Source organism: Trachemys scripta, chromosome 3, assembly GCF_013100865.1.
Source record: "Trachemys scripta elegans isolate TJP31775 chromosome 3, CAS_Tse_1.0, whole genome shotgun sequence".
NCBI classification, from domain to species: Eukaryota; Metazoa; Chordata; order Testudines; family Emydidae; genus Trachemys; species Trachemys scripta.
Genome location: NC_048300.1, coordinates 193647313 through 193667699, shown reverse-complemented (window position 1 = coordinate 193667699; position 20387 = coordinate 193647313). Strand labels below are relative to the sequence as shown.

Below are 20387 nucleotides of genomic sequence, written 5' to 3'. Positions count from 1 at the left end.
AACAGACACTTCACATGCACTCTTTCCTTTGGTTGAAAACATAGTTTTCCACTGGAAAAAGTTTTGAGTTACAATTTTAGACCAGCCCTATTTTACCCATTTTTTTTTTTTTTTTGAGCGTGTGGAAAATGTATTACTGAAACTTTTTTTTTCAAAGCAAATTGGCCTTTTGACAAAATAAAACTTTGTGTGCAAAAATGTTCATTTCTTTTGAAAATGTTGGGGCTTTCATTGAAACCCGCCCAAAAATCAGAGGAAATTTTTGATTTGTTCATTGAAATTTTTAATTTTGTTGAGATTTTTCACAGGAAAAACTCGTTTCCTAACCAGCTGCTCCAGTGCCTTTACTTTTCAAACGAGGCTTTTTGATCTGTAAGGAGACAAGGAAGGCATTATAATCAAAATATTGCCAGGATGGGCAGGGTTGGTGTCCCTAGCCTCTGTTTGCCAGAAGCTGAGAATGGGTGACAGAGGATGGATCACTTGATGATTACCTGTTCTGTTCATTCTCTCTGGGGCACCTGGCATTGGCCACTGTCGGAAGACAGAATACTGGGCTAGATGGACCCTTGGTCTGACCCAGTGTGGGGTTTTTATGTTCTTATGGCTACCCTGTGCATTCCAAAATCATGAGTCAGGCCTAGAAAATAATGAGATTGGCATAAAACTCATGATGGTTTCTAAAAATAAAAAGAAGTCCGAAGAAGTGGGCTGTAGTCCACGAAAGCTTATGATCTAATAAATTTGTTAGTCTCTAAGGTGCCACAAGTACTCCTGTTCTTTTTGCGGATACAGACTAACACGCCTTCTACTCTGAAATCTAAAAATAAAAGATGTTTCTTTTTCTTTGCCTTCTGCGTTCTGAGCCTTTAGGTGCATTCGCGTCACATTTTCAAGTTTTTCCGCCCAAGCATGTGGGTAGACTCTTTCTATTTTTTTTCCAAAGGAATGCTGAGATTCTTATCTAATAACATGTCTCCAGGAGTTGGGGATTGAAATAAAACACCAAATTTCACAAGACTCAAAATGAAATTGCAAAATCCGTAATGCTCTTAAGCGTCCAAAGCCTACTGAAATCCTCGGAACGACTCCTGTTGAATCAGGTCTTTATGCTAGAATCTCATTTGCTCCTGACTTCAGTTGTAGACATTGCAACCGGGATCTGCAGTGAAAGGAGTCGGGACACCAACGAATCCGCCGTGGGCGTGGAGTGGGAGACGGGTTCCCCTGATCAAAACTGTTAGTCTCAATGGGCCTGTCTCTGAGATGCCTATGGAGAGATCTGTTAGGGTCCCAGAGATCACGCAGCTATAACACAGCCCATGTCGCATGGCAAGGTTCCTAGGATCTGCAGTACAATACTGAACAGGCCACTCGTGCAGCAGCTTCTGTTTGGCATGGCCTAGCCTGAACAGCTTCCAAAAATGCGCTTTTTATCAACACTGGTCTGGACGTTACGTATATTCTGTCCCCGTACTGCGGTGCACACCATGTAACGTGTTTCTGCAGGAGAAACCCCTGAAGACTGACACCTCCAAGGGTGGCTGCGATGTATGCTGCAAACCCAGGACAAACTGAGCTGTACTGTATTTTTCCCCCTCCCCCGTCCCTTTCTCCTTTTTTTTGTTATCATTCTTTCGAGGCTCAAGGAACAAATGCTGCAACTACATTCTACGGGCTCTACGTAGTTTCTATGTTTAGACCGAGAGCCAAGCAATCTCGTTCCTTCGGTTATAATCAGGGAAGTGAGTCTGCAGGAATGATTGTGTAACGACTCCCCCACCCCACGTGGGCCGTGTCGTCAGCTGGGACTGCACCAAAGCACCGTGAAAGAGGATTTAATCCGTTAGCTAAAGGGGTAACTCCACAAACTGACAGCAGTCGTAGGCTGTTATCCTCCCGTATGGGTTAACATCCGGGATGCGTTGCCATCTTGGCGGTTTAGATATGTATGTCCCATGGATGCTCACCTCAGATGTTCTCATTTTACCAAGTCAAAGGGAATTGCACTGAGTTTGTCCGTGATTTCAGTAGAATTACAGCTCTTTATGGTGAGGCTGGGTTTGCACTGTTTCTTGTTATCTGCACATGTACCTCTCTAGTTCCCCTCTATGGTTGATCCAAGGACAGGGTGACCAGACGTCCCAATATTACTGGGACTGTCCTGATATTAGGGGCTTTGTCTTATATGCAACTATCTCCCTTCACCGCCAAGAAAAAAAGTGCCCTGATTTTTCCCACTTGCTCTTTGTGACCCTATCCAAGGATGACATGGGTCTGTTAGATCCACTAGCTACAAGCCTGTCTTTTGAGGTCAAGCGGAATTTCACTCTGGAGAGCTCTGTTCAAGTAGCAGGCACACCCCCACTGGTGTAACCACTGTACCCTAGATCAGCTGTAGAGATTGAACTGCGGGACTTCATTCTGGAGCTGAAAGCGTTCGTCTCTGGAGCTCACACTAAAGAGCTTGGACAGATGTTGCTCCTCTGTGGATAGGGCCCAGAGTGGAAGGTATAACACACGTAGCCCATCTCTGCAAGCTCCACCTGCAATCTGAAAATCAGGATGTGAGCCGTCTCTTACACCATTATCAGAGCGATGATTTTATGCACTAAGCATGGGGGGAGGAATAGCTCAGCGGTTTGAGCATTGGCCTGCTAAACCTAGGGTTGTACGTTTAATCCTTGAGGGGGCCATTTAGGGATCTGGGGCAAAAATCTGTCTGGGGATTGGTTCTGCTTTGAGCAGGGGGTTGGACTAGATCACCTCCTGAGGGCCCTTCCAACCCTGATACTCTATGATTCTAACTGCCAAGGCAGAATAGAGTCCAGCTTACTCTCCCATAGCTGTTTTAGGGCTTGAGGAAGAGTCTCTTTAGCATCTCCAAATTCCCAGGAACATATTTTATAAGCAGACCCAGATTTGTGCATGTGGGTACTTCTGTGAAAGTAGCTAAAAACCACCCTGTGCAGTACACTGGCCTAATGCATGTGGGGTAAAAATCTGTCTGGGGATTGGTCCTGCCTTGAGCAGGGGGTTGGACTAGATCACCTCCTGAGGTCCCTTGCAACCCTGATATTCTATGATTCTATGATCATGTCGCCCTCTAGTGGCTCACCCCACTCACTATAGCAGCCTGCTATTTTCTTGTTTTTGGAGAAGGTCTCCTTTACTCCCAAGTGGTGGGGGCCTGTTTTTCTATGCTGAGAGTCACAGGGTCAATTCCTGATGATAAGTGTGGTGTCAGTAAACAGGTAGTGTGTTACCTGTGCATCCATTGTGCATGTGGAGCTAGTGCTTGCAGGCAGAGCTGGATGTTTGCTTGTGCAAGTGTCTTCCTGATTTACATGTGACAATGAAGACTTTGCACCCTCAATAGGTGCATGTTGTTTTCATGTGTAGCCTTGATGAGCCCAGTCCTGCATCCCTGGGATTCTTTACATTAACTTCAGTGGGCTTTAGATCTGGGCCTCCATGAACAGGCTTTGATGAAAAGAGAGGGCCTCAGTTTGCACCTCTCTAGGTAGTTTCACAGCCCTGATCGCTCTACTACCGTGGTTTTCAACCTGTGATTCGTGGGCCCCTGAGGGTCCACAGAATATGTCTCAGATTTCCAAAGGGGTCCGTCTCTCCATTTGAAATTTTCTAGGGATCTGCAGATGAAAAAAGATTGAAAACCACTGGTCTTGTCTCTGAGAGGCTCATAATCATTAGAGGGTTTTATCCTCACAACACCCTGTGAGGTAGGGAAGTATTATCCTCATTTGATAGAAGAGGCACAGGGTAGATTAAGTAACTTGTCCAAGGCGCTAGAGACTACATGTAGCAGAGGCAGGACTCCTGAATCCCAAGCCAGGGGCTTAGCCACTTGGCCAGCCTGCCTTTTCTAAGGAAAGCCGTAACACTGTAACATCCCCCCCGTTTTTCTGCTCTCTGCAGATAGCAAGGCACTGCTTGAGTATTTAGGACCAAGAGTGGAGAGTTTTAAAAATGTTTTATTTAACTGAATCTTTCCACTCCCCTCCCCCCCCTTTTTTTGTTTACTGTCATGCCAGCAGAGTTCTTTGACGACTATTCTGAGGGGCGAGAATGCGTCAACTGTGGAGCCATGTCCACCCCACTGTGGAGGAGAGACGGCACGGGCCACTACCTGTGCAACGCATGCGGGCTCTACCACAAGATGAACGGCATCAACCGACCGCTGATCAAACCCCAGAGGCGGCTGGTAAGGAACGGCTTGTGCTGCTCGTGGGCAGCCTGCGCACAACTACACAATAGACTCCAGAACAGGAAACGCTCACTCAGTCCGAGCTGTCCAGAGGCGCCTGGGCATGCTGCAGTGACGAGGCTTAGAATTCTAGGCAAAAGTTGGCAGATCATCTGGTGTTTCACGTCCTGCCCTTGCTCTGTCTCTTCTCCTTTTCACCCGGCAGCGTCCTGGGCCTCTCTCTGCGCCTCCAAAATAACATCCTGGCTTCAGTTGAGTTGTCTGTGCCTGCAACACTTGGCGATCTGTTGTACTGGCTGCATTGGCTCCTCAGTGAAGGTCCCATGGCAAATGGTGCAAAGGACTGTGGGACACATGGGAGACCCCAAGTGCCTGCCTGCTGCTCACAGCTGAGCAGAAGGCCAGCCCTTGGTTTTGCAGGGTCCTACACAAAATAACATCTACGGAGCTCTGCTTCTGACCCCCAGCTCCCTTTCCACCTCCAGCCTGGTCCCCTCCACCTCTCTCTACATTTCTACGTACATGTAATGCCCACCTCCTGACTACCTCCTGCCTGCCTGTGACCTCCCTCAGCTTCTGGTGACCCCACCATCTCCATAGCCTCTGGTGGCTTCCTGTCTGAGCAAGCCAGGAGGTAGAACTGAAATGCTGGGGATGGGAAAAAGAGTGAGACAATTTGGTGTCTCCCAGGGCCTATGGGACTGGCGTCAGGACCGACCATGGATAGGGAATCGGGCAGGGGCTTCTGGCTGGTAGGTTAGGTGAATCTATCTCTCTGTGTGTAGGTATTTATATCATGCCCATTCCCATGGGATCCGGGCACCTGTCTCTGGGGAAGGGCACCCTGCAGCTTCATAGGGCACATCTGTTGGAGAGGAGGCGGAGAGAGAGGTTTGTGCCTGGCCCTGCTGGCGAGAGACCACCGTCCCCGCACTGGTGCAGCTGGTGTGGATGCTCTATGCCCTGGGGAACTGCCTTCTTAGCCCAAGCCCATTTATCCCCTGGACACCCAAGACTCTGCCACAATCCTCCCTGTAACACCCCATCCCGCCTCCATGCCAGGAAGAGGGGACGTTGTGGTCTCCAACCCCACCTCCTCCCCTCTATCCCACATGTTACAATGGGCCTGTTGCTCTCCAGCATCTTCAGAGAGGCAGAAGGCAAAAATCATGCCACTGTCTGAGTTTCTTTGGCTTTGCCTTCTGCGGATGACGCTCAGCTGGCCATAAGCCGCTGGCTCTGGCGCCCTCTGCTGGCCAAAGTGCTTCATGGCGATGTGCTCCTGGTTTGTCCTCCCAAAGTCCCTTGAGCTGTTTCGTGCTTTGCTAGGCCCCAGGCTGGCTTGAAAGAGCGCTAGGGGTTGTAAGGAACCGGTGTGCTTTGCGCCTGGCAGAGGTGCTCACTCAGCAGGCCTTTGGGGTACAGATATCGGGAGCTGCTTGTTCCACTCGGAAACTGACTCTTCTCCAGGTTCGATGCAGCCTGAATTTGTTGCCGTTCGGGGCACGCTCCAAAGCTCCCTGGTGTTTGGAGAGGGCTGAGGTGGCCGGGATGGGGTTTCTTCAGCGAATTTGAGCGTGGGGGGGAGATTTTGAATTGCTTTGTAATATAGTTTGGCCCAAAATCCCCATTTGCTGCTTCCGTTCTGCCGTATATTTTTAAGAGAGGGCAAGGGAAGCTTAGCGCCTGGGACAGGTGCCCAGTGTGTGCGCCTAGGTAACCCATTGCCGAGCGTGGTGGATCCCACACTGGGCCCAGTCCACAGTGGCTGTGTGTCTGGTACAGCCCAGGGCTGCAGTGAGTGATGCTTTAGCTCAGGATGTCTCGCTTTCAGTCCCTGGTCTTGGTGAAGACGGTGGCTGGCGTACTTGTTCCGATAAAGAAGTTCAGTACAAAAAAGATGAGTGTTAAAAATCAACTGTCTCTGTAAAGCCATTCCCTCGTCTCCATATGTGCTAGCTCAGACACTGCCGCTTGGATCTGGGTTTTGAACACCCTGCCGTCAGGGTGTGTTTAGTTCCCAGTTTTGGTTCCGCCCATTAGGTTCCTGATCCAGGTTTCAGTTTAGAATGCCCACCAAGTCTGGGTGTGTTTGGAGACACGGTTTTGTTCCAGGCCTATGTATAGCAAAGGAGGGTCAGCGCGTGAAGTGCACAGCAGTTGTACTAGGTCGGCGCCAGGTTCCCCGACCTTGATGCCAGTAAGCGCAAACAGGGCGGTAAACAAAGGGCGGCCATGTTGCCATCTGCAAAAAAGGCAAGACAAGGAAATGACAGCCATATGGGCAAACCTGACAGGAACAGAAGATACTGTTTTGTGGGTTACAGACTCTGGGCAGTTAAAAAACAAAGCAAGAGGGAGAAGTAGGGGCTGGTTTCATAGCATTCTACACGCTGACTATGACAGCCATTTTGTCTGACACACCAGGGATTGAACTGGGGACTTCCAGAGTTAAATACACAAGTAGCGATACCTTGAACTAAAGCAGGCCTGTAACAGACACCCACCCTCTGTGAATCAGGCCCAGTGGGGGACCAGTAGCACATACTGACAGTTGCTTACATGATTTCATCAACTTTTCCAGAATGAGCCTTTCCTGGATTTTAAATATTGTTTTTTTGAAGGAAAATATGATTGAAAAATTCATATATGGACGCCTCTGCTTTGATCATTTATTTGATGTCAAAAGAGTGTCAGGAGCTGTACAGGTTAGAAGGCAAGAGCCCTGCCCAGGAGAGCTTACATTATACACCACTGACATCCGGGGGCCTTTGCCATTGACTTCTGTTGCAGCAGGATCGTGATTTCCTCACAGAGGAAATCCAGCCAGCAGGAGCCTCCGTCTTGTTTTGCCAGAGATTTTAATTGGCAGAATGCTTCAGCACTGGATTTCCTCCCCCCAGCCCCCCAATTAAAACAAAATCCAAATCCATCCATTCGGTTCTCCTGAGCAACCCTACAATAATAAAGCAATGTGAGCTGGCGGTGGATGGGCAGCAGGTCGGGGATGAAGGAGAGTTAAGCTTCCAGAAAAGTTGTTATAAGAAACAGAGTAATGATGGCAGGACATCTCAACAATGTCCCTTTAAACACATGCAGGTAGGGATGGCCCCAAGCCAACCACCCAGGTCTAAACACCCTCTAATTTGGGGGGCGGTTGCGTTAGGATCCAGATCTTTATTTTCCAGCTGGCCCCTCTTGCTGTGATGAAACAAACCAAAACCCTGGATCAAAAACGCCACCAAATTTCGTCACACTCAAAACCGGGCTCCAGATTTGATAGCTTGGGCCCAGTTCCAGACTCGGCCTTTGTCAGGCTGAGTCTCACTTGAAGTTGGAAACAAATTAGATTTTTCTTTTTTGGCTTAGACCTTTGTCAAACCTGCCTTCACTTACAGAGGGGGTGCGAGTGTTGGTAGGAGGAGCCGGGAGCTCGTGGGTCTCTGCCCACTTGTGCCACTGACCCTGTTGGCTGGCTCGGCCCATCGTTGTCTGGCCAAAGCAGGAGGCAGTGCTTAGTGTGCTGCCTTAGGACCATGGCGGGGACTTAACGGTGACTGAGAGTCATGGTTCCGGGGACAGGCACAAAGGGGGGGACAAGCAGGGGCAGGCCCCCCCAATAATCAGCAGGGGCACAGAACTCCTCTAGCTCCAGCGCTGGGGCGAGGAGAGCGAGCTTCTCTGGCCGCGGGGGACACAAAACGTGCCCCCCCCCGAAAGCCGTCAAATTTTTATTCCTGCGTATGCCCCTGCACGGCTCACTCCGGGGGAGAAGTAAGCCATGCCGGCCCGGTATCTGGTGTAGCTTGCTTCCTGCTCTGTGCCATTTCAGCTGGCTGGCATGTTGAGTGGGCAGGGCTGGAGCGAAGGCCCCACCCATTTGCCACTCCTGCCTGCCCACTCCCTGCCCACCTGCATGGAGGTGAATTAGCAGCTGCTCCCTCCCGCCCTGCCCTGCCCATGCAGGGTCTGGTGATGTGGGTCTTCTACACAGGGGAGTACTATATTCTGTCACACTCTCTTTCTCACCCGCAGGGCTTCAAAACTGGGCTCATGGTTAAGCCCGGTGTGACTTTGGGGCAAGTCACTTTACCCCGCTGTGCCTTGGTTTATAAATCTGTAAAATGGGTACAAACCCACTGACCGTACTGCCAGGGGTGTTGTGACGCTGAATCCGTGTAATGTCTGTAAAGTGCACTGAGATTCTTCGGTGCTAGTTACTATCCATCTTACAAAATATTATCAGTACAGCCACAAACCCCTGCAACAGTTGCCATGTATCAGGGAAAGCTGGCAGGGGTCTGCTCCGACCTTGAAACGCTCATGCAAACAGTAAAGCTAGCGACTTGTTGACATTGCTGTTGCTTTTGTCTCCTGCTGCAGTCCGCCTCCCGCCGCGTTGGGCTCTCTTGTGCCAACTGTCATACGACCACGACCACGCTGTGGCGCAGAAACGCTGAAGGCGAGCCGGTCTGCAACGCCTGCGGACTGTACATGAAACTCCACGGGGTAATGACAATGAAACGCCGAGAACAAATAACACCTGACAGATGTGTAATCAGGTTGCTTAATGCACGGCTGGAGGGCACTCAGCTAGTATGGTGATGAGGGTGGTATGAGAACCTATATAAAATAGAATAGACTTTTTACATTAGAGATGGACTGTTTACACTCACAGGATGTGAGACAAGGTTAGTTAGAGTGGTGCCAGGTGGGAATCTGCTTTATCTTACATGGTCTTACTCTCTTTTGTTGGCTGATCTCCCCTCTACAGCCCCAGTGTCCGGCCCGCCAACACATGAATCACACTCACACAAAATGATTTAGCAGGGTGATTTAGCAAGGTGTAACTTACCCAGCCGCTTATGCCCTCTGGGTGTAACAGACAAAGGTATAACATGGTCCAATGGCTGGACGTTGAAGTTGACAAATGCAGACTAAAAATGAAGGGCCAGTTTTTAACCGTGAGGGGAATCAGCCATTGGAACAACTTACCCAGGGTTGGGGTGGATTCGCCATCAATGTCAATCTTTCAAACCAAACTGGATGTTTGTCTCAAAGACGTGCTCTTGTTCAAACAGGTATTAATTCGGGAAAGTCTTGTGGCCTGGCCTCTGTGGGAGGTCAGCCAAGATGATCACAATGGTTTTGTCTAGCCAGGGGCGGCTCCAGGCACCAGCGCAGCAAGCGCGTGCCTGGAGTGGCAAGCCGCGGGGGGCGGCCTGCCGGTTGCCGTGAGAGCAGCAGTCAGACAGCCGTCGGCGGCATGCCTGCGGGTCGTCCGCTGGTCCCGCGGCTTCGGCGGCAATTCGGTGGCGGGTACGCTGAAGGCGCGGGACCGGCTGATCACCCGCAGAAACGCCGCTGAGGCTGCCTGACTGCCGTGCTTGGGGCGGCAAAAAACACAGAGCCGTCCCTGTCTCTAGCCTTGGAGTCCGTGAATCTAAGGAAGTTGTATAACGTAATAACCCTTCTCTCGATCGTAGTCTCGTCATGATGACAGGAATTGGCTTTGTTTGAGAGGGTCCCCAACTCGTCCACCCCAAACTGCTAGGACCAGCCTGATGGCTAATAAGCCTGAAAGAGTCTGTTTGAATGAGATCTGGGCAAGTCACACAGTCCCCATGGCCGATCTGAACTTTTTAAGGTGTTACGGCCCAGTTGCACAATCCTGCTCTCCACTGAAGTCAGGAACAAACTCCCTTCACAAACTCACTTCAGTGGTGCAGGATGAAGCTCTGTATTCCGAATGCCAGATGTGGACACAGATGTGTACAATGCCCAGGGAGTCCTAGTCCTGAACCACTGTATATCCACCTCTTGCTCCCCGCTCCAGATGGAGGCAAATTAGGGAAGACTGTCCCAGCTGTCCGTGGCTTGCGGGAATCAGAAGGCCAGGCTAGGTGGTCAGAGTGTGACCCCCTTCTGACCTTAAAATCTATGAATCTTCTCTGTGTCCAATGAGACACAGTGAAAACAAACGGCAAACCCTCACTGGCTGAACCACAAACCCGAACCGCTCTTCCCATTGCTGTTCACAGGGGTGAGGGTTTGTTGGTTTTAGACACTAATTCATTTATGCCGTTAATCATCTCCGTTCCCTGCGAGTGTATGCTGTAGTGTTCATTTCCAGATGGGCCTAGGCCAAAGAGTAACATCTGGTCTCCACTTAAAATTAGGGCTGTGAAAAGTTTTTGTGCCGTGGCTGGGTCAACCTAACCCCGGTGTAGACACAACTACCGTAGGTCGATGGAAGAATTCTTCCATTGTCCTAGCTAAAGCCTCACAGAGAGGTGGATTAACTACACAGATGGAAACCCACCTTCTGTCAATGTAGGGGTGATCTTGTTACCCCCCTGCCTCCAGTGAGAGAGAGAGTTGCTTGTGCTTAGCTGGGTGTCAGAGGACACCACCAGTCTGGTAGCTATGCAAACAACCTCCTCTGGGCTCTGCCAGCCCTTACTTTGCCTTGCAGTTTAACAGTAGGTGCAGGCCAATCCCCGAGCCCCTTTGAAGCATCCCCTGTTGTAGCCAGCCCCTTCTCTGCTGAACGCTACAGAAATACCAGGTCTGCTGTGCCCAAGGGCACAAGAATACACAGCAGCTTGTATCAGGATCAGCACCTAGCTTCATGTGACAGCACTTAGATATATTTATAGTGAAATCAAGAATAAGTTTATTGGCAAAGATTCAAGAGCTAGAGAGGAGAATTAAAACAAAAGGATCCGTATAAAACAATATCACAACAGGCTTTATACAGACTAAGCTTAACTGGCTACCTCCTCTCTAAAGGAGTCTTATTTCTCCCAAAATCTGTTGCGGCATCTTCCAGCAAGGTGGGCAAAGATCCCGTTTTCAGGAATGTAAATGCGCTGTCCATTTACTTCCAGGGTGCAGGATGAAGGGGTGTCTTATATCCCCAGAGTTCATTGTCTGTGCTCTGAGTCAGGATAAACCCCGTGGTTTATTCTCCTGTGTGCTGCTGTCCTCTTGATTTCACATCCCCCTGTTGACTTTGTATGCAGATGTGTAGCCGGTGTGTTAGCTTTCAATGCTTCATTTACATGCTGACGCAGGGACAGGTGAATAAACATCTTGTGTCTGACAGAAAACTTGTTTGTCCAATCTGCCCTGACACAGACTTTAAAACCCATTTTCAGTATACACACCAGACTCCTTCCACCGTATCGGATTGTGCCTTTCACAACGATATTAATGACCAGCGTGACCCTGGCTTTCATTTAAGACCTCAACTGATATTCTTTGGTGAACCAGAATGGTTCAGACCAGGATCAGAATTTTCTTGTAGCCCCCTTGCCAGTTGGAACTGAGGGGTTTTGGGGTCACAAATGTAACCAGCACCTGTGGCTGAAAGTCAAAGATAGACAAATTCAAGTTAGAAATAAGGCATAATTTTTAACAGCGCAGGTGGTTAACCAGTGGAACAAACTAGCAAGGGAAGTGGTAGATTCTCCATCTCTTGAAGTCTTCAGGAAGAGCGGATGCCTTTCCAGAAGGTATACTCTAGGCCTATCTGCACTTAAAGCTTACACTGGGATAGCTATGTTGCTCAGGGTGTGAGCTCACCCCCTTCCTTCCCCCCACTGTAGATGCAGGGATGCTGTCAGAAGAGTACTTCTGTCAGCCAAGATAACTTCGTTCAGGGACGTGGTGTTCCTACCCTGGAAGAAAAACTTCTGTCGGATATGCTGCATCTGAGCTATGTCAACATAGGCTTTGTAGTGTAGACATAGATTCAGTCATGATAAAATTCTCTGGCCTGAGTTATACAGGAGTAGAAGATCTGGTAATCCTTTCTGCCTTTATAATTGGTGACTCAAAGCCCTGGATGCAAACACGCTATTATTTCCAAAAAAATTCAGATCCAGATCTGGAGTCAAACTTTGCAGCCAGGGCCTGTCTCTAGTCTCAATTCAATCACTGCCGGTCAGTAACTTTTGGCTTCATGTCTTTTTAGTTAAATCTACTGGTTACCTGAAATCCTAGGAGGCAGAGATGTAACCCCAGTACGTTAGGTTGTATTGCGTACATACTGAAAACAGCATGCTTTGCATTTGGGTTCCTAGGTCCCAAGGCCTTTAGCAATGAGAAAAGAGGGGATTCAAACGAGGAAACGTAAGCCGAAGAACCTTAACAAATCCAAGACACCAGCAGGTGAGCGTTAAACAAGACGGGTGTGTGTGTGCGTAGGAGGGGCATAGTATCAGAAACTCACCCTTTAGAACTAAATTAAAAATTCTGCTCTCTGAACCAGACATCCTGGATTTAGCAAACAGGTAGCTGATCATCATTTGATTGCTGTTTGGTGACCTATGTGAAATGAGTGCTCTCGGTCCGGTTCCCAGTGAACAGGCACCCCCATCATCACTGGTACTAATTAGCACCTGTAATGTCCTGGGGACATCCCTTCCAGGTTCCCAACCAGGGCTATGGAACAACCACAGAAGCCACTTCCCCCAGACAATCATTTGGAGGTTTTACACCAAGCCCTGTTTTATGCTGACACCGGACTTTGGGAGATTAGCTGCAGCAATTTTTTTTGCCATAAATGGTTTAATTTCCCCCATTTTTGTCAAAATCTGAAATTTTTCCATCCTGCTCTGCCAGGGATAAAGAGTATATGGAATGAGAGGCAGGAACACTGTCAGTGGGGGGACAAGGGTAATTTACCAAACGAGCAAATCTCCCAACATCCTTTTCTTTTTCTCTCCAAACCTGGTTAAGATCTTTGAAGGTCTTTCAATGGCAGCAAAACTCTACCTACGAACAGAGTTCTCTTTCCCCAAACCACAAATGCTTTGCTATGTTTTTTGTACTTAAAACTCCTCTGGTGGGAAGCCTGGTTTAACTGCTGTTTTCTCCTAGGGCCATCCAGTAGTGAGAGTCTTACCCCCACCACCAGCTCCACCAGTAACACCAACACCACCACCAACACCGAGGAAATGCGCCCCATAAAGACGGAACCGGGGCTTTCATCTCATTATGGGCACCCGAGCCCTATTTCTCAGGTAATGACGCAGGAAGAAAAGATCAAGAGATATGACAAAGATGTGAACTTTAATGTAAGTAACTTGAGGAGAAAAGACACCCTCAGAACCTTCTCTGAAGGCAAACGACAGCCATTCACTCAACCCAAGGATCTGAAAGGTCACATGGGGCGAAATTTACATGGGGCAGAGTTCCCCGGGTTTGCATTTCACTCATGTCACCATGTGCTGTGAAATAATCTCACCCTCATCCCCCCAGCTTTTTAATTACACAGGATGGGTCTGAGCCTCGAGCTAGAGGCAGCCATCTTGCTGACAACTGAAGTTCCTTGTGACCCTGGCTATCTGACAGGGCAGCCGTGTGGGCCTCGCTGTGAAAACCAAAAGCACAGCAAACTATGAATCCGGGCTAAATTTGGAAAAAATGCCCTGGGTCCCAGTGTGGGGCTTTTATTCTAAATTTGCAACACTACGGGCATTTTTACACTGGGAAATATACCAAAGTGGTGAAAGTAAATTGTAAACGGGACTCTAATTCTGGAATAGGAGTCCGCACATGGAGGCTTATGCTAATTATTCTGGACTCGCTATTTGCATAAATAGCCACGTATAAACAAGCCCTTAGCTGTGCTGTTTGGTTTTGACCTGAAACCAGGCCTAATTTGGCAGTTTTGGCTTAGTTTCTCTATGAATTTGTGGGCTCGCTTAAACCTGAAACTCAGTGCAGTGAGCACAAGTCCACGTAAAACAAAACGGAAAAAAGTGAGCTGAATCACCTGAGAATTAAAATCACCAGAATCACACAGCACTACGCTATGTGACAGACTTGTAATGATAAGTTTATTTGCAGTTTATTATTCAGCCACTAGATGTCTCTATGTGCCTTATACAGTTCCAGGCAGGATGACGTCCCTGGGAAACAAGACAGACAAATCTGGAACCTGATCTGTGTGAAAGCCTGTTTATTTGTAGCTGCTGTTGTTTCTTTTAATAAATGTTTCTTGGTTAAGAAGATATTTGATTCCCTATATCATAACAAGACCAATATTCGAGACTGAGTTAGTTTAGCTCCTGTTAGACTCATCCCAAAGAACGCCAATGTTTAAATAAAAGGTTCAGTGTAATATTTGAGCATTCTGACCGTAAAACCAATGTTAAATAATACATCAAATAATATTAAATCATCATCATAAAAATGCATATGCTTATGGGCTTTGCTGGATTGATCCAGTGCTTGCAGTATTGAGCCCACAGTAAGGTAGCACTGACTACGCTGTGGCATGAGCAAGCTATTAATCAAAGGGTAACTGGGGATCAAATCTTATACCTCCGGGTGTAAAACGGTCACCTGTAGAGGTCGGAAAAGAACTCGGTGCACTCTCTGCAGTGTTATAAATGGAGTGGGTTCAGAGGAAAAGGGAAACTGTCTGTAAACGGGATTCTGAGGAAAAGGGAAACTGTCTTCCTCTGAAGCATCATATATCAGGCATTGAAGCAGGATACCAGATTAAATGAACCGATGGTTTGATTTAGTATTGCAAATCTCATGTCTCTGCATGTGAGTATTGGTGTAACGTTAGACCTGTGGAAAGTGAAATGCTTTCTCTTTGCCGCGGCAGGGTCCTTGTTAGTTGGAAGTAATTAAAAAAAAAAAACTTTTAACTTTTACATTGTTTGTAGGCATTCTCAGTCACCGCGATGTCTGGGCACGGATCTTCTATTCACCCTGCTATTTCAGCCCTGAAGCTTTCCCCACAGGGCTACCAGTCAGCCATGAGCCAACCTCCACAGGCCAGCTCCAAACAGGACTCCTGGAATAGCCTGGTGTTAGCCGAAAGCCATGGAGACATCATAACTGCATAATCTCTTCCTCCTCCCATGGACTTCAGGCTCACCCGCATGAGATACAAAGATGCCACGTAATAATCAAGCAAAAGCTGTTTGCTTTTTTCCCTTTCTCCTCGAGGGAAATATGATGGGATTCTGGAAGAACAATTCCATACGGCATTATAAAGAGGACTTCCAGGAACAGCTAATCCTAAATAAGCAGAGAAGACCCAGTTTCAGAATAACAGTGGCTGATCTGAATCTTTCCCTTTTAAAAAAAACAGATTGTAACCACTTTCTATGAAACAGCTAGAAACAAAGACAGGACTCAGGTGTTTTTTAAACTTCTGGCTTTGACATCTCGGACAGCGATGGCACGGAGACACTTTCTTCTTCTCACCATCCATTCATTTCCTAACCAGGTCAGCCCAGGAGAAAATGCCATCACCTTGTTATAGCCCAAAGGCAGAGATTTGATGACCTTCCATTCAGCGAAGCCGGCTCCAGGACAATTTGTTGCGTAGACTTAATCTGACACAACTTTGGCTGCTTTCGTGGATTTTAATACCGTGATTCAGTTTAAGAAGAAAGAAGAACTCCGCTCACACATCTACCAAAACCTCCAAAGCTTTGTTTTCATGTTAGCAAGGAGTCAGAGATCCGAACCATTGTACTTATTTAACAGGAACGATTTTATCTTTCCCAATTATGGGATCGTGTTTCCAGAAGGCTGAGCCTGGAGAAGGTCTCCGAGCCAGACCTAACGCTTCGGTGAAAGTCTTTGCGAGTTGCGGGGGAAGAGACCCAGAGAGTTTATGAAAAACATGGCGGAAAATGTTGGATTCTGCCCTTTGAGATAGCGAGGAGCCTGGCTCGAGGATCCCTAGAACAGGGGAGCACTGTGATTGCTGCCGTAACATGGTGCTGCAATTGTGTATGACCCTGTGGCCTATCACAATTAATTATTTTACAGTCTTTCTGATGTCCGTTGCCATTGATAAATCTGATTTTCTTTTTTCCAAGGCAGTATCTGCCTTTTACCCCAAACGCGGACCTGTGTCCCTCCCCCACGTCCAATCAAAGCCAATTAGCAATTCAGCTTTCCTAAAGGCATCACCATGGGCAGAAAGCTGCTTTGTGATCATCCACTGTGTAACTGAACATCATAGGCAGGGAAAATCTCGTCGCCAGCTACGCATGAGCACACAGCTGTGATGCCCGTGGGACAAGCTTAATTACATGTATTTTTTAAATATGAAGAGACTAGTGTTGTCTCCCCACAAGGCCCAGAAGAGTGGCTGCCCCATGGAGAGCCAGCCCTATTTGTCTAGGCAGAGAACTTCTTGGGGCCCTTTTGATCAACCAAACAGGTTCCCCCATCTCCTTCTCTCCCCCTCAGCTCTCAGGCACCCATCTCTCCTCTCGTCTGCCCAACCTTTCTATCTGTCCTCCTTAGAGTCAAAACTTGACTATGTAAAGCACTAAAAGAAAATATAGAGGGGGGAGAGATTGTGCCCCCCAGATCCATATACAAAGGGGTCCTCGGTGTGTGAGTCTCTCCTGAACAGACGGGGTGGAGGTGGCCCCTAAGCTGTCGCCATGGCAACATTCCCCATCTCCCTCCAACCCTGCAAAGGCCTCTCTGTAGGTTTGAAGTCAACACCAGGTAGGGTGACCAGATGTCCCGATTTTATAGGGATAGTCCAGATTTTTGGGTCTTTTTCTTATATAGGCTCCTATTGCCCCCCATCCCTGTCCCGATTTTTTACACTTGCTCTCTGGTCACCCTAACACCAGGGTGAGTGGGTGGGAACGCAATGGCCAGAGATGGGGCTGTGGACAGACAAAGGGCTGTTTTGTCTCTCCACTGCAACTTCCCTGGCTGGTGCGATGCCCCTTTAAGGGGGTGTTGCTGGGGCAGGCGCAGCTGGGGAGATGCTAATGGAGCTGTGCTGACAGGGACTGGGAGCAAGGGGTGCAGCATTGCAGTGGAAGCGTGGACCCTTCCAGTTCTCCTGGGATCTGAATAGATCCTTGGAGATCCACAGGGTTTCTGGATGGGTTCCACAGCTGATTGCAGGTGGGTGGTAACTGCACCCCCTGGTGGCGGAACAATGTGGCAGGAGATCCTTGCGGTGTTTTTCTCACCATGAGACACCTCCCATAGGGTATCCTGCAGTAGGGTGGGCATGATCCAGCCAATAATAAGGAACAATCCTGCACAGGGCCCACGGGAATGGATTCCATGACCTGCTATGTCTTTTCCATCTCTAACTTCTAAGATTCCCAGAGTCTCTATCTCCATCACCCCTCATCCTCTTACCTTGCAAGGACCGGTGTCAAGGTTGGTCTGATTAACATCTTCATTAATGATCTAGAAGAGGCAGTACATGAGGTATTAATAAAATCTGCAGATGATACTGAATGATCTACCGCTCATAGTAAGTTGTGAATGCTAGTGAGGACAGAAAAACAATACAGACGGTACTAGGCCTAATTAAATATATGGGAGTTTTTCTGTTGACTTCAGTGAGCTTTGAATCGGGCCCATAGCGAGGTTAAAAACATGGTCAGAAAAGACCAACAGGGCATTCAGGCTGGAAAAATACAAGCTCATCCACCTGGGGGGGAAATAACACAAAAGACAATGTGATTTTGAGATGACTGCACAGAGGCAGCAAACAGCTGACAGCATCTCCCTGAGCATGGGTGTGGTTCTTCTGGCTAGGATCTTCTTTCACTGGATCCTTCAGCCAGCCTTCTCCCTGAGTAACAGCACCTCTTTCAATCTGGTGAACTCGCTGTCCACCTGTGCCTGAAACTGCCCTAGACATTCCTTTCCCTGAGAGAGATGCACACTCACACAAACACACCTTGAACTTGACCTAAAGTAATGCCAACATCCGGGGACATTTTAAAGTAGGTTGGGCAAAACACTAGTAAATGTAGAAGTTCAAGTATCGTACCTTGATGGGGAGCAGGGCTAGATGGTCTTCTAGCTGCTTGCCATCTCTGGAATCTAAGACCCAAAGCAAACAGAAAGTTCCTTTCTCTCTGTGAGTCCATTCAATGGTTTGCCCCTGCCCGTCCTTCAGGTCTGGGGGGAGATTTTGGAGCTAGGGCTAGGACTCTTCTGGAAAAGCAATGCGTAAGGGAGTTTTTGAGGGTCTTTTCACGAAGAGACGTAGCCACCTGTGAAGCAGGGAGCTTTGGGGGCATGAGGAGAGCAGTTTTGCTACGGTTAGCAGAAAAGTGAATTGTTTCAATATTCTTCATGTATCCTTATTTCTCTCTCCGTTGTACACAGCAGAAGTACAGATGAATCAAGAGAGCTTCTTGTTCTACTGCTCTCTTAAATCATCCAACACTGCTCTCAGATATTTTAGATCCACAGCCCTAGACTACTTCCCACCCAATAGCGTTGTTCTTAATCAAGTTTATGATGGTAGTGCCTAGGGATCCACCGAGAATGGGGCCTCATTGTACTAGGCGCTGCATAAACCCAGAGTAGCAGACAGTCCCTGTCCCAAAGAGCTCACAATCTAAATAGCTGTTAGACATTAGCTAGAGACTAAGCTAATTATTATTCTTATTTATTATTTGTATTATTTTAGCTCCTAGGAGCCCCAGTCGTGGACAAGGACCTGGTTGTGCTAGGTGCTCTACAAACAGGATGGGAAATCAACATATTAATTCAAACGCAAGGCTTCCAAGTAATTAGTCTGCGAAAGCCAGCAGTGGGCTGAATGTCAGTTGCAAGATCTAGGACCATGTACAGATCCTTCTGCAGGTCGTAGAGACTTCAGCAGGGGGTGATGTTGAGGAAGGCGATCATATTTATTAGGCTGATGAATCCTAGAAATGGGGGAGATCTGAGAAACCTCCTAAGAGGTGTTATGAAGCAATGAGGTCAGAGCGCAACGGCCTTCGGAGGTTTGCTACAGCCCATTGTAAAGCAAGGGTCCATTTATAAATTGGGGGGGGGGGGTGTTTGTCTTTCAGCCACTCCCTTCTTTAGTTTGGAGGGGAGGGGGTTGGATCCAGAGTTGCGGGGAGCGGGGATTTGCTTGTTTTGGTTTTGGTTCTGGCCCATCTCTAATTACAATAAGATGAGCAGGTTACTGAAAGCTTATAAAGACAAGATTATTTATTATTTGTATTACAGTATGATCAGTGGTCTCAATCAGGGCCCCATTGTGTTAGGCGCTGTGCAAAAAACAGAGCACCCTATCCTGCCTTAAAGAGCTTAAAATTGGAAGGCCCCGATCTTGCAAACACATAAGCACATGCATAAATTCACTCATGCGAGTAGCCCCATAAAAATCAATGAGGTTCCTCACGTGAGTAAATTTATATATGTACTTTAAAGGTTTGCAGGATCAGGGTCTAAGCTGCAAATACCAGTAGGATCAGACCTCTGCTATGGGCCCTTTGGCAATCTAGGGACATGCGGAGAAGGTATCCATGGTGGACACTGGTGGGTTAGAAAGGTCATTTACCAGTACTAATTGTCTTTCCTCTTTGTGAAAGTGCAATATCTTTAATCACATGCATTTTTTTATCAGAAAAGATCTGTATTTCGATTGCAGTCTTACTGGCTGATTGGAACGTCTCTGATCAGGAAGCGTTAAGGAATTTTGAAGGGGAGTTGTAATGCTGATCAACAATTCTTAATGTAACTCTGAAGCTGTGACTATGTTGTGGGGTTTTTTGTTTTTGTTTTTCCTTTTGTAAAGTTTGATGCTTCCCAAACTCATCGGGAAGGTCCCCATGAAAACAGACACTTATTTGTAAGGGGGGTGGGGGTAAATGAACAAGCTGTAATTATTTAAAGATGTAAAAAAATATATATTATGAATTAGTATGGCTACCAATCCACATAACTTCTACACCTTTCGAACTAATGGAAATAAAACAATGGTAATAAAAATTATAATAATAAAGCTTCTTTCTTACGGGAATTTGCATGCTGAGTTCTTGCAATGAATTGATTGGAGGTACAGATGATGTAGAGTGTCAGTGACCTATTAGCCTGAGCCTGGCATGTCTTGTGAAAAATTGTATGTGATCATGTAAGACTGCAACATAATTTGTATGTACATAGGAAATGTCAGAACCATAATTCAACCCCCAACTGTTGAGTGCTTGACTTTGCAACCGTAACAGTCTTTCAAATTTTTCTTAGTATACTATTGATTTAGTTTAGGCTGACCAGGAACTGCTTTAAATTAAACTGAAGTAAACAACTTTTAAACCAAAGGATTTAACAAGGCTGCACACTTGTTTGAGCACCTGAGCAGTTCTTGGGAACTCAATGGGCTACT

At 47.5% G+C, this 20387-nt stretch overlaps 1 protein-coding gene across 4 annotated transcripts in view; it reads left to right on the top strand.

Annotated features, from left to right (window-relative positions):
• Positions 1–19993, top strand: part of GATA4 (GATA binding protein 4) — a 48166-nt gene extending 28173 nt beyond the window's left edge. The window contains exons 3-7 of one of the 4 annotated variants that reach the window (XM_034766707.1): positions 4059–4225; positions 8612–8737; positions 12316–12403; positions 13115–13311; positions 14917–19993. In XM_034766707.1, the coding sequence (XP_034622598.1) occupies positions 4059–4225; positions 8612–8737; positions 12316–12403; positions 13115–13311; positions 14917–15099 (761 nt within the window). In that variant the 3' untranslated portion in view covers positions 15100–19993. Of the gene's footprint in view, positions 1–4055; positions 4226–8611; positions 8738–12315; positions 12404–13114; positions 13312–14916 lie in introns of all 4 variants that reach the window. The other 3 variants (XM_034766706.1, XM_034766708.1, XM_034766709.1) reach the window with 3 other exon arrangements.
• Positions 19994–20387: the final 394 nt, after the last annotated feature.